The following is a 12,833-nucleotide window of genomic DNA, read 5'->3' as shown; positions in this document are numbered from 1 at the left end:
ATATTCTAAAAGAAGAAATCAAGCTTCTTTGTTGATCTCCTTAGACATTTCATAATCATAATTATATATTCAACATAGACATTTCATAATCATAATTTTTCAATTTCTTAATCTGCATTTAAAGATCATGCTTACAAGAAAAGTCATTCGGATCAAAGATCATAATTTTATATCTATATATATAGGGTAATGCTAAAAAGACTAAATTTAGAAACTAAATTTACAAACTAAATGATGTGTCATCAATAGGAATAAGCACGTTTAGCAACGTTTAAGTAATAAATCAATCATCAACTTTCATTGCTCTTAGTTTCCAAAATTTTATCTACAAATTTAATCTCTCTAAAATTACCCTGTTAATATATGTTGGATGTGAATTACAATAACTCTCAGTACATTACTTGGTAATCGGATCTTTTATAAGGATCCCTCGTCTCCTCTATATAGACCTTTAGGCTTGGTTTGGTACTGAGGTGATTCTGAAAAAAGCTGGTATCAAAAAAAGCTGGGAGCTATTTTTGTGTTTGGTAAACATTCAGCTTCAGCTTTTTTTCACAGTTTTGGGTGAAAAAAAGCCAAAAACAAGAAGCTGCAAAACCCAGCTTTGAAAAACTGGCTTTTTTTCACATCTGTTTTACATAAAAATTTACTAAACACTATAATACTGCTTTTTTTTTTTTCAAAAGCACTTTTACAAAAAAGTTTACCAAACACTCTGCTGCTTTATTTCACAGCTGCTTATTCTCACAGCACAGCAGAAGCAGCTTTTTTTCAAAGCACAGCAATACCAAACCAGCCCTTAGTCAGCCTAAAAGTTTTGGGTCTTTAAGTTTCTTTCCACCCAACAGTAAATGGATTATACACGTAGCAGGGTCTGTAGGCTATTTCTCCACACTGTCTGACTGACATATGGAGCAGGAGTGACATATGCACAGGACTACTTGGTTTCCCGAGTCAACACCCTACGAGCGCACCGCTTTTGCGAGCTTCATATCCATGTTTTGTGCTTGTTTATTTTGTTCGTTTCCTCAGTAGACTTAACAGAAATCACTTAAATCGATCGATTAATATCTGTTGCTACCAACGCGTAACCTGAAGAAAATATGATTTGTGATCAACAGGGCACGAATACCTAAAAAAAGGACCCATGCGTTACCAGGTCTTTTAGCTTGTGTCTTGACCTCGTTTTATATGTTAATTATTGCATCATTTTACTCGAGTTTTTGAAAATAAAATTGATATTCTCCGGATGTGACGGTCGAAAGTGCTATTTAGCAAATGTATATGCTGACATGGAGTGGGTTCATGCAGAGAACAAAACGATACCTTTGCAAATTGCAAGGCCAAGTTGAGCTTGAATTGATCCAACATTTCCCGGATGGCCTTCGCCGGGACATTAAGCGATACCTTTGCCTAGATCTTGTGAAGAAGGTAATCTTGTTAACTGTCATACCAGGTTTTTATCTTGACGGATTTATACATATAATTTGATTTTTTTTTCATTTATAAAATCAATGTATTTAATCTTTTCTAATTCTAACATTACACGCACTATATATTAATGGAAATTTTAATAAAAAACTCCTGATATTGTTTATTTTAACAAAAAACCATATTTTTACACTAAAAAATCAATCATGGTAGTATTAACTTTATCCTTTATTTTATCTTTATCGTTAAATCTCAAAATTTTCAAGCTCTTTTCATTAATTTTCGTTATACCAATAGCTACAATATAATACCCTCTATTTTCCTTTTTATTACTTATAGGTACCATTATTCCACAAGCTAGATGATGTTATTCTGGACAACATTTTTGCCCTTGTCCGGCCGACGGTCTACTCCATGGGTGAAAAGGTTCGAAATTACAGTTCCAAACAGCCATGGTACGATTCCGAAACGTCAGGAACAACTGATTCTCATACAGAAATATGAAGGCCGATGGTGTCATGAATTGGGTTCTGCTTACCTCTGTCATCTCAAAATTGCGGACCTACAGATAATAGCAGAGTCAGACGTACAAATCCAAATGAAAATTATAGTACTTCTGCAAGATATCAAGAAGTCCTTCACGTCAAGAATTGAAGGTTCTCATTTTCTTGCTTTACAAGAAGCATTTCGTTGAACCGTTCAATGAAATCCACCTTCTTATTCCGATGAAGGAGATGGTTAAAGGATTTGAGGACAGTACCATCCTCTATAGACAGAATCTTAAGTAGAACATGGCTACTAGCTTTAGTAAAATTCAACAGCATGATCCCAGGGCTATGGCAGAAACAAAAGAAAAATTGGAAATCGTAAGCAACACAAATGTCCACTAAGCAATAACAAAAGAATACCAGATACAAAACGGACACACTGTTTAAGGAGGCATGCGAACTACCTTTATCTTAATCTCTTGGACATTCTTATCCGAAATGGAGTACAACATTGTTTAGTTTTTCAGATCAAACACCATGTATATACTGATAATAAAACAGAAGCAAAAGGAAGGTTAATCAAATCAAGAAGACAATAGTGTATTAGAAAGGTATACCAATAAACCTATCATGTGCAGAATAAGTAAGAACCTTCCCATTTACATCATCGAACTCTACAAAACCAGGCCATTTCAGTGACTCGGATTCAAAAAGAGCAAATCCAGCATCTGGTTTACCCCTTCTTATGTATCTGGATCATATAATTTGATAGTGTGTTTAGAAAGAAATAAAAGAAGATGGCATAAATTGGATAACTACACTGTTGTTTCTTTTGAATTTCATTTTTTTTTCTTTTTTCTTTTTGTGTCTGGAGGGGAGGGGGAAGGTAGAAAGATACGTACTCAATCCTTGTGCTTCTGCATTTCAAAGAACTGAAGTCGTCTGAGGCATAAACCGAAACAGTGATAAGTGAGTCATTGTTTTTATTATAAAACAAGTTTCTTATCACTTTCTCTGGTTGGTTTCTGCATAAAACAATATAAACATTACATATTCCCTTCATTGAATATTTATACGTAATAAGATTGGTGCATGCAATATAAGTTCAGAAATACAGATAATACAGCTACTACCTCGGCTAAATGCAGCACAAACACCGGATTGTGCGAGGGCAAACACAATGTCACGTGCTGCTACAATTTCAATAATTTTGGACCTCTTTCGCAGGAAAGGCAGAACCATGGCACAATGACCCTTAGGATCATGCGTATCATATTCCTCATATGCATCCAAATATCATGACAAGCAGAAATTAGGTATTGCAAGCACACATTAACACCGCATGTGGAAAAAAAAAAAATCTTTCCACACAATTCAAAATTGAAGAGAGCATGCGTACACAATAGCTTGACTGGACAATTTCAAATCTCCAATCTTGAAACTCAAAACTTTTTACTGCATCGTTGCATCTAGGCTTTATGATACAGCATGCTTTCAAATGTTGGCGTTAGTAACAAGGCATGGACTCCGAACGTATACAACCAATTTGATGGTAAGAACCTCACGAGGATAAAAGACATATTTGCTCAAACTTAACAGGAAGTATTAACGAAAACAATCACACACTCACGAACATAGAAGCATAAGCATGTTTATGTTGATTGAATTCCACTGAATGCTCCTAACACCCAGAAATAACACTACGGGGGATTTTCTGGTAGGGCACTTGACAAAGTCATTATCCATTTCTCAACAGCTAACAGAAAGATAAATCAGAATTAAACTACAAATGCAAATAATTCATAACAAAATCACCTTTTTTCAAGTTTTTGTGAGAGGATCTAGCATCCTAATAATTTAACAACAAAATCCCATTACTTAATTTTGGTTTTTGAATTAAATGGAAACCATCGAACCAAGCAGATGAAGTAAACAAGCATCAAAGGCCCAAGCTTTCCTTCGATTAAATAAATAAATTCAAAAAAATAAAATAAAATACCTGGAGGCGAATATTGTGAAACCTCTCTTGGGCATCGCTCATAGTAAAAGCACGGTCGCGCTTGGAGCTGATTTCGCGCCTCTGGAGCTTCTTAACGCTGTTGACGAACCCATCAACCCCACCAATACGAGGTCGTTTCTTCGCCACCACCCTCCTACCGTTGCAAGGCCGAGGACTCGCCGAGATTCTCCTTCCCCCTTCCATCAATTTCTCTCACAGAAAAAACCCGAATAAACTCACTTCAAACCTAGAACCAAATAGCAACACATACCTACTCCTCCAATTCCTCACTAATTACCCAATTTCTGACCTTTAGCAGCATCGCATAAACCCTAAAAACTCAGAGAAATCGAATTCGGGAGGAAAATCAAAACAGTTCTAGGGCTTTAGATGCGGAGACACCCACACAAAACCCTAATGTCAGAGACAAAACGGCGTCGTCTCCCTCTATCTCTCGCTACGCGGAGCACTCGGAGGTGGAGCTCTGTAACGGAGAAGGAGATTTTTGTTGTCGGATTGGGGATGTTGGAGTGTTTCTAGCTCCGATCCATTTTCAAAAATCTCTTTTTAGAAAAGTTTGACGACAATTACCGACGGCGGTTTTGTGGGCTTTTAAATGAATTATTGGATCAGAGAAAGCCCGTCCACATGTTTGGGCCAAAGTTGTTGCGTTTCGAATGGATTTATTATGATGCCCGACTTGTACCCCTTGGTTCTCCTTTTTTTGATTTTTTTTGGGCTTTACTTTCCTTTTGAGCGCTTCGATGAAGAAGCATATGGCAGGTAGCATATGGCAGGTGCTCCTCCAGAAATCGTTTTCTATGACTCATATGCTCCTTAGTGATTCTGTTAGAAGCATGCATGTATAAGGAGAACAACAAATTTTTATTAAAATTTCAAGTGGTTTTTTGAAGGTAATAAGTATTATATTAATTAAATAAAACGAAAAACATCATATGTTAAGAATACAATTTTATGATTACAAACGCAATAAAAAGACAATACAAACCTACCTCACACAACCATATCTAACAATACAGAAAGATAACACTCACGAGAACAAAATATTGCATCACTTTCTGATGAACTTGCAAAAGACAACACTTCTTTAGCAAAGAAGCCCTGTTATGAGTATCCTCATAGACTCAGGCCTCGTTCGGTAGCTCGGATTGTACTGACTATTTCTGTCGGATAGGAAAAATAGCCACCAGATAGTATTGACTAAATTAGTCAGGCGTTTGGTGCAGTATCGAATTAATCATCATATTATTTATACTATGTTTGGTTGCATACTCTATCGCATAAGAAAGATTTAAAAATATTATTATATTGATGAATGATGAATTTTGAACAATACTGTGAAATTACATCAAATCCAGATCTTGTTGCAACCAAACCAGCACAAGCATTGATATTATGAATTCATCAAGCTTCATTACAGATGTAATCGCTTAACCCATTTCTTCAACTGGGTTCGAATTTTCAACATACCCAATTTAGGATCTTTGCAATTTTCAACATACAGATCAAATTTTTTTTTTTTTTTCGGATCTGGAAGAAGAAAAATAAGAGGAGGGCAGAACATAGAGAGAAGAAGAAGAAAAATAGGAGGTGAAAGGCGGAACAGAGAGAAGAAGAAGGAGGACCTGGGATTCAGATGAGAGAGAAGAAGGAGAAAAAAGACGAAGAAGAAGAACCTGGGTTCATATGAGAGAAGAAGAAGGAGGAGAAAACAAAGAAAGAGAACCTAGGATTCAGATGAGAGAAGAAGAACGAGGAGAACCTGGTTGTTGGAGAGAGTGAGAGAGCCATGTTTTCAACCCGACTAAATAGTACCGCAGTTTTGGAAAGGATAGTTAAGTGGGTGTCAGGCATGTAGAATAGGTTGGCCCGGAGTATTTAGTCGGCTGACTATTTAATACATGGGACATCAAACACCTAATATCGTATAATTAATCCTATCTGGTGTGTTATACGGTGTACCAAACAAGGCCTCATAGTCCTTTGGCAGGAGAACAAACAACGAAGACACAACCAAAACAAAAAAAAGAAAAAAATGCAGTCTTCAAATGAACGATTTATCACTCACATGAGACCCATACCTAACCAACAAAAAAGAGATGCTCACAAAGTCTACACTCTCTAAGCAGGACCTAACACCATTAAGATACACAAAATAAGCATCGTACTATCATCTAAAGACTTTGCAACAACAAGGTAAATAAATTCAAAGTGATGTTTGAAGAAGAGTTATTTCTCTAGCAAGCACTCATAAATTCTTTTATAATTTTGAAGCACTTTTTTTATTTTTGATGCACGTCATAACGAACTCTTTTGATTGTTTGAAAACACATTCTTCTAAAAAAGACGTCAACAAATGCCTTTAAGTATCTTATGTAGCAATACACAGTCTAACTTATAAATACCTAAAATACATATCACGGAACATAAAAGTACCATTCTAGCAACTCATACATTGTACCTGAATTCCAAATGACACTTTCAAATTGCATGCGTTGATAGGGAAGTATGAGATTTATATAGGCCAACACGCATTAAGTATAATGTTCTTTGGTATTTTGTTTTCTCTAATTGGGACTTTGAAGTAATAAGATACCATCGTCACTTTGAGAAATTTTCAGCTTGTCAAAAATACGGTATTGTAGACTAAATGCTATAATACAAGTAGTTAAATTTTTTTTTTATATTTTAAGTATCTAAACATTTATATAATAATACTTAGGATCATATTTTTGAGAATCTTTTCACTTTGTCGTATCAAGAGATATCTCTTTCCCTCTCTTGGTGTAACCAATTATTGAACCATGCAGTCCAACAACTATTATTATATATATATACGTCTTTTCTCGTGACCTACATATAGACAGCTAGATTTCACTGTGTCATCATCAGCACCACCTGTAGACTTGTAGGTTTTTGAAACTATAGTGTTGACACATTCAACGTATCGTGATAAGCTCTATTAAAACAGATAATGAAGAACACGTCAATCTAACGATTATAACTGTGTTATTTTACTTGACAACTAAAGGCTATCATAAGCCAATAAGATTTTTAGTTCTGTGAGGTCAAGAGGGAGAGAATGTTTATTGTACGTTGTATAACTTTTATTTTGCAGAAAGGTTATTTTTATGATTCGAATCTGTGATATTTCAATTACAAAGAAGTAACTTTTAATATATATTGGATGTGAATTACATTAACTCTCAGTACATTACGTAGTAATCTGATCTTTTATAAGGATCCCTCGTCTCCTTTATATTGACCTTTAGTCAGCCTAAAAGTTTTGGGTCCTTAAGTTTCTTACCACCCAACAGTAAATGGGTTATATACACGTAGGCATGGTCTGTAGGCTACTTCTTCACTGTCTGACTAACATACGGAGAAGGAGTGACATATGCACAGGACCACTCAGTCTCCCGAGTCAACACCCCATGAGCGCACCGCTTTTGCGAGCTTCATTTCTATGTTTTGTGCTTGTTTATTTTGTTCATTTCCTCACTAGACCTAACAGAAATCACTTAAATCGAGCGATTAATCTAACAACATCCATATCCTTCCGTAGACCTTATTCTCTGTTGATACCAACGCGTAACCTGAAGAAAATATGGTTTGTGATCAACAGGACACGAATACGTACGGAAAAAAAAAGGACCCATACGTTACCAGGTCTTCTATCTTGCGTCTGGACCTTGTTTTATATGTTAATTATTGCATCATTTTACTCGAGTTTTGAAAATAAAATTAATATTCTCTGGATTTACTCCACTAATTGTTCTATCACTATGTCATCAATCTTATTTCCGGATTATTGTTTATATATGCATGTTACTGTCGAAACAAATGTATATGCTGACATGGAGTGGGTTCATGCAGAGAACAAAACGATTCACGTTTCTCATCTGCATAAACGCTGACATGGACAGGGTGCATGCAAACACTTAGACCGCCGCGGGTCCCACCACCAGTTCAGTGTGAGACTAACACCCGGACACAACCGCTACCACTACTATAAGGGTTACATGTGACATAAACTTAGGACACGAAAATAGGGCTTCTATAACCTGATATTTAGGTGATTTATGTGAAAAAGAGTCATATTTGTAGCTGAAATTAAGGTAGGAAAAGATAAGATAAGGTTGGATAAGATTTGGATAAGATAAGGTAATTTGAATAATATTCCTTCTTTGTAGCTGATTCCTTATCTTCCAAGTTTTCAATTTAATTCTTCCAGATGTTAATCACATTCCTAGCCTCTCTTGATCTTCAAATTCGTCCATCCACCTTGCTCCATGCATATGAAATCCATTACAAGCTCAAAACTGCTCCAAATAGCACCAAATTGCACTTTCTTGTCAACTTTGTCATTTAAACCTACAAACACACGAAAATAACTTAAAACACTATAATAAATAGAAACTAACTTACTAAATACAAAGAAACAAGCAAACAAAGTCGCATAAATACGCTATATCAACCTGCTCCCCATCACCACTTCGCCACCTTCCATCGCTACGTGCCCACATTTTACAAACCCCCCAAAATATTACCAACATCGTCCCCTTCTTTTCATTAATTCCAACCCACATGTTATTCCACAAAAGTAAACATACTCCTCCACCCTCCTCCTCCTGATCCTCCTCCCATCATGTCCTCGCCCTCAAGGTTACCGCCACATCAATCACAATGTTGCTGGTCAGTCCCTTGTTACGTACTTACAATTATCATGTATATGGGTTTTGTCTGGCTAACTCATTGCATTTCGATTCAACTTTGATTTTCAGGTGGAACATCAACCCCAACAACAACACTAATGGCGGCATTACGGAGGCCTACGACAACGACGACGCAATCTTCAACTCAAAAGAATGCTACGCTTGCACTCAGGTCGGTGTCCCCGTCTTCCACTCCACCCGCTGCGACCCGATCCACCAGCCCCACCTCCAGTGGGAGCGCTCTGCCGGGTCCTCCATGACCCGAGTCCACACCCCCACAACCCTCAACTGCGGCCCCCACGACCTGACCGGGACGCATGCCATTGACCCACGTAGCCAAAACGTCAAAAGGTGGAACCGCGCAGTCCTCATGGCACGGGGCATGTCGGTGGCCGTAGATCCGCTCTTCTTTTACGTCATCGCGCTGAGCCAGCGCGGTGGGCCCTGTTTTTACATGGACGTGGCGCTGGCGCTCTTTGTGACTCTGGTGAGGACGTGTTTGGATGCGTTGCACCTGGCCCACATCTTGCTTCAGTTTAAGCTGGCTTACGTGTCGAGTGAGTCGATGGTTATTGGCTGCGGGAAGCTCGTGTGGGACTCAGGTGAGATTGCGTGTCACTATATGCGGTCCCTCAAGGGGTTTTGGCTCGATGCTTTTGTCATTCTTCCAATTCCTCAGGTACCCCCCTGCAAATTGCATTGCATTCAATTTAATCCTTTTTCTTTGTGAGACCAAATATTAAATATCAAGCTTGATAATAGAGAAATGTAGCCACATTTGTGTAGTAACTTTTGTATTTGAACTTTTTTTCACTCTCTCTCATATGAAACGTGTCATTTTTTTTATAAAAAAAAAAAGACGTTTAAGTCCATCTCCAAAGGAGATGTCAAATCTTAAGTGGAATTCCATGTAATCAAATTTGAAGGTAGAAGTGAGCTCCAACCGTGGATTGACATATAAGAAAAGGTGATGTCAATTTTTTTTTAATTATTTTATTATGTGAGTCCTATTAATGCACAAATTATAGATCTTGAAATATATATTTTAATTGATTTCTTTTTAAAATGAATCCTACAAATATCATTTATAATAAAGAAACATATCGGTTGGAAAAAAAAAAGAAAATCTGACATTGTCACATCAGCCATAAAATTAACATTTGACATTTATCTTTTGACATCTCTTTTGGAGATGCTCTAATGCCTTAACATATTTTCTAAATATTTCCTATATTTAGAAAATATAATTTCTAAGTGAGTGCTATTCCCGTTCTCCTATTGACTCTACCGATAGCTTTAAATTGTTTTGAGACTCTTGTACTTTGATATTTAGGCTTTTGCTAAAGCACTAAATTTGACACTCAAATCTCACATTATCTTTGCAGGCTGTAATTTGGTTAATTGTGCCAAAACTGTTTATACAAGAACAGACAAGACTAATCATGACGACCCTTTTGCTAACCTTCTCGTTTCAGTTCATCCCCAAGCTCTACCACTGTGTTTACTTGGCCAAAAGACTCAAAAGGGTCACAGGTTACATATTTGCCTATGGCAACATTTGGTGGCGTTTTAAACTTAACTTCATTGCCTACTTAACTGCCGCTCATGTGCGTAAGCATACTTTGATTTATCATCATCGGAATCTCTTAGTTTCGTAAACTAATTCCAATATTTAAGCTATGTTGGTTCACATTAATCAGATTGTTGGAGGGTGTTGGTATGTCCTTGCAACACAACGTGTAATGTCGTGCTTCCAACAACAGTGTGACAGAAGTATAAACTGCAATCTCTCTATCTATTGCTCCAAGGAAATATTTTCCAATGGAAAGTTTTCTGGTGGTAATGCATTCACAAAGATAAAGACATTGTGCTTGGATAAAGACACACCATTCAAGTATGGTATTTACCAGCCGCTACTTGATGTCTACGCCGGCAATACACTTGCTGTGAGGATCCTTTATCCCATATACTGGGGTTTAATTAATCTCGGGTAAGCTTCTAATGTACTATTGAATACTGATGGCACACAGTAGCAATGGCGTGAATAATGTTTATACAAGTTCACCTATCTGTTCCATCTCAACTGACTATATTTTCCTGGCTATATTTTTTAGATTGCACAATCCAATTTAAACCATATTGTTAAATGGTAGTACGATATCAACAAACTTACATTACTTTCAAGTTGTGCTAATTAACATTTGCAGCTCCTTTGCCAACAACCTTACTCCGACAAGTGACTGGCGAGAACTGATATTCTCTTGCTTGTTGACACTAACGGGCTTGGGGCTCTTTATTACATTAATTGGAAATATCCAGGTGATCATTGAAAGTTGAAACTTCTGATCATAGTTGAATACATTTATTCTTAACTCGAGGGGTTTTTATATAAGTGAGTACTTAATGTATAGATCGATCAAGAACTTGATTTGTAATTGTGCAGATATTTCTGCACATGGTGATGGCAAATAAGAAAAAAATGCAGCTGAAATATCGAGACATGGAATGGTGGATGCAACGAAGGCAGTTGCCATCTCATTTGAGAAAGAGAGCTCGCTATTTCCAGCGCCACAGTTGGGCTGCCATGCAAGGCCAAGATGAGCTTGAATTGATCCAACATTTCCCGGATGGCCTTCGCCGGGACATTAAGCGATACCTTTGCCTAGATCTTGTGAAGAAGGTAATCTTGTTAACGGTCACACCAGGTTTTTATGTTGACAGAATTATACATATAAGTTGATTTTTTTTCATTTATAAAATCAATATATTTAATCTTTTCTAATTCTGACATTACACGCACAGTTTGTCTAATATTTACACATATCAATACCTACAATATAATACCGTGTATTCTCCTTTTTATTACTTATAGGTACCATTATTCCACAAGCTAGATGATGTTATTCTGGACAACATATGTGACCTTGTCCGGCCAACGGTCTACTCCAAGGGTGAAAAGGTTAGAAATTACAGTTGTATGTTTTTTTTCTAGCCGTGCTGACTAGAGTTGTTGGCATACAAGTGAGTGACTATCAGTTGTTGCATTGCATGACTTGCATCAACGATTGACCGCTATATATACTCACTCATGTTCTTATACTTCCTATGACCACCCTTAGCATTTCTCTGTTTTATTTAGTAACGCTTTGAATGTGGTCATTTGTTATTGGCAATTAATATGCTTATTCAAATTATGTTACTTTTGCCATGAAATTAATATATAGGTAATTAGAGAAGGGGACCCAGTACAAAGAATGATGTTCATAGTTCATGGACGAATAAAACGTAGCCAAGGCCTGAGCAAAGGGTTCCTAGCCACCAGTGTACTCGAACCGGGCAGTTTCTTTGGTGATGAACTTCTCTCATGGTGCCTTCGCCGCCCATTTCTCGGCCGCCTTCCTCCCTCCTCGGCAACCTTTACTTGCCTGGAACCTATGGAAGCATTTGGTTTAGATGCAGATTGTCTCCACTACATCACCGACCATTTTCGTTACAAGTTTTTGAACGAAGAACTCAGGTGGACAGCGAGGTTTTACTCATCGAATTGGAGAACATGGGCGGCGGTGATCATTCAACTTGCTTGGCGCCGGCATAGAATGAGGACGAAGGGTCTGGTGGTGGTGCAAAATGGGGACATTGAGAATCGGTTGAGGCATTACGCTGCCTTCTTTTTGTCATTGAAGCCGCATGACCATCTTGAGTAGTAGTTTGTCGGTGTGTTGATAAAATAAGTTGCGCAACTTGCGACGTTTGAAGTTTATCAACAAAATAAAGTGAGAGCAGTGTTTCTTTGGAATTTGGCTTTCAATTATTCGCAATGAGAGTGACAAAAAGGCCTAATGGCCAAATACACTATCCGAAATGGAAAAGTTTTTGCTCTTAAGAACAACTCAAGCCCATCCCAGACGTGCTTGAGATCAATTTGAATAATTCAATGAAAAAATTAAATTTCTTAACATTCATTTGAGGATCATCATTTAAAAAAAAAAAATTATTCGAATATAAATTCAAATGTATTAAATAAATAAACACCGTCCATTTGTTCGATACATTTAAATTCAAAAATAGAATCTTCAATTTAAATGATTTTTTATGACGATGATATACAAATAAAGATATGAAAATTGAACGATTTTAAATTATTAAAATTATGCAGTGCAGAAGCGCTATATGTAGAAA

At 37.0% G+C, this 12,833-nt stretch overlaps 2 protein-coding genes across 8 annotated transcripts; one reads left to right on the top strand and one right to left on the bottom strand.

The window, feature by feature from the left end:
- Positions 1–1,729: 1,729 nt before the first annotated feature.
- LOC103959787 lies at positions 1,730–4,058 on the bottom strand. Of its 5 annotated transcripts, none has more exons than XR_007251217.1 (6): positions 3,919–4,058; positions 2,822–2,944; positions 2,537–2,670; positions 2,384–2,412; positions 2,145–2,265; positions 1,730–1,993 (listed from the first exon to the last, which is right to left on the bottom strand). XR_007251217.1 is itself a non-coding variant. In XM_048565498.1 (6 exons), the coding sequence occupies exons 1-5, from the start codon at positions 3,951–3,953 to the stop codon at positions 2,236–2,238; spliced, it is 351 nt and encodes a 116-aa protein (XP_048421455.1). In that variant the 5' UTR covers positions 3,954–4,058; the 3' UTR covers positions 1,730–1,993; positions 2,192–2,235. The 5 variants fall into 5 exon arrangements, 4 of the variants coding, with proteins under 4 accessions (XP_048421455.1, XP_048421454.1, XP_048421453.1 ...); XM_048565498.1 differs by having other exon boundaries at positions 2,192–2,265; XM_048565497.1 differs by having other exon boundaries at positions 1,730–2,265.
- A 4,334-nt stretch (positions 4,059–8,392) lies between these two features.
- LOC103961910 (cyclic nucleotide-gated ion channel 2-like) lies at positions 8,393–12,450 on the top strand. 3 transcript variants are annotated; one of them, XM_048565684.1, is made up of 8 exons: positions 8,393–8,634; positions 8,724–9,333; positions 10,130–10,261; positions 10,355–10,644; positions 10,862–10,973; positions 11,098–11,334; positions 11,527–11,613; positions 11,879–12,450. In XM_048565684.1, exons 1-8 carry the CDS (start codon positions 8,588–8,590, stop codon positions 12,356–12,358), a joined length of 1,995 nt encoding a protein of 664 aa, XP_048421641.1. In that variant the 5' UTR covers positions 8,393–8,587; the 3' UTR covers positions 12,359–12,450. The 3 variants fall into 3 exon arrangements, with proteins under 3 accessions (XP_048421641.1, XP_009372825.1, XP_048421640.1); XM_009374550.3 differs by having other exon boundaries at positions 8,394–8,604; positions 10,040–10,261; XM_048565683.1 differs by having other exon boundaries at positions 8,394–8,634; positions 10,040–10,261.
- The last annotated feature ends 383 nt before the right edge of the window (positions 12,451–12,833 follow it).

Source organism: the organism of the source record quoted next, unplaced genomic scaffold (assembly GCF_019419815.1).
Source record: "Pyrus x bretschneideri cultivar Hongxiangsu unplaced genomic scaffold, Pyrus_bretschneideri_v1 Contig4, whole genome shotgun sequence".
Taxonomy (NCBI): Eukaryota; Viridiplantae; Streptophyta; class Magnoliopsida; order Rosales; family Rosaceae; genus Pyrus; species Pyrus x bretschneideri.
Note: the sequence above shows the minus strand (reverse complement) of the source record. Positions and strands in the feature narration are given on the sequence as shown.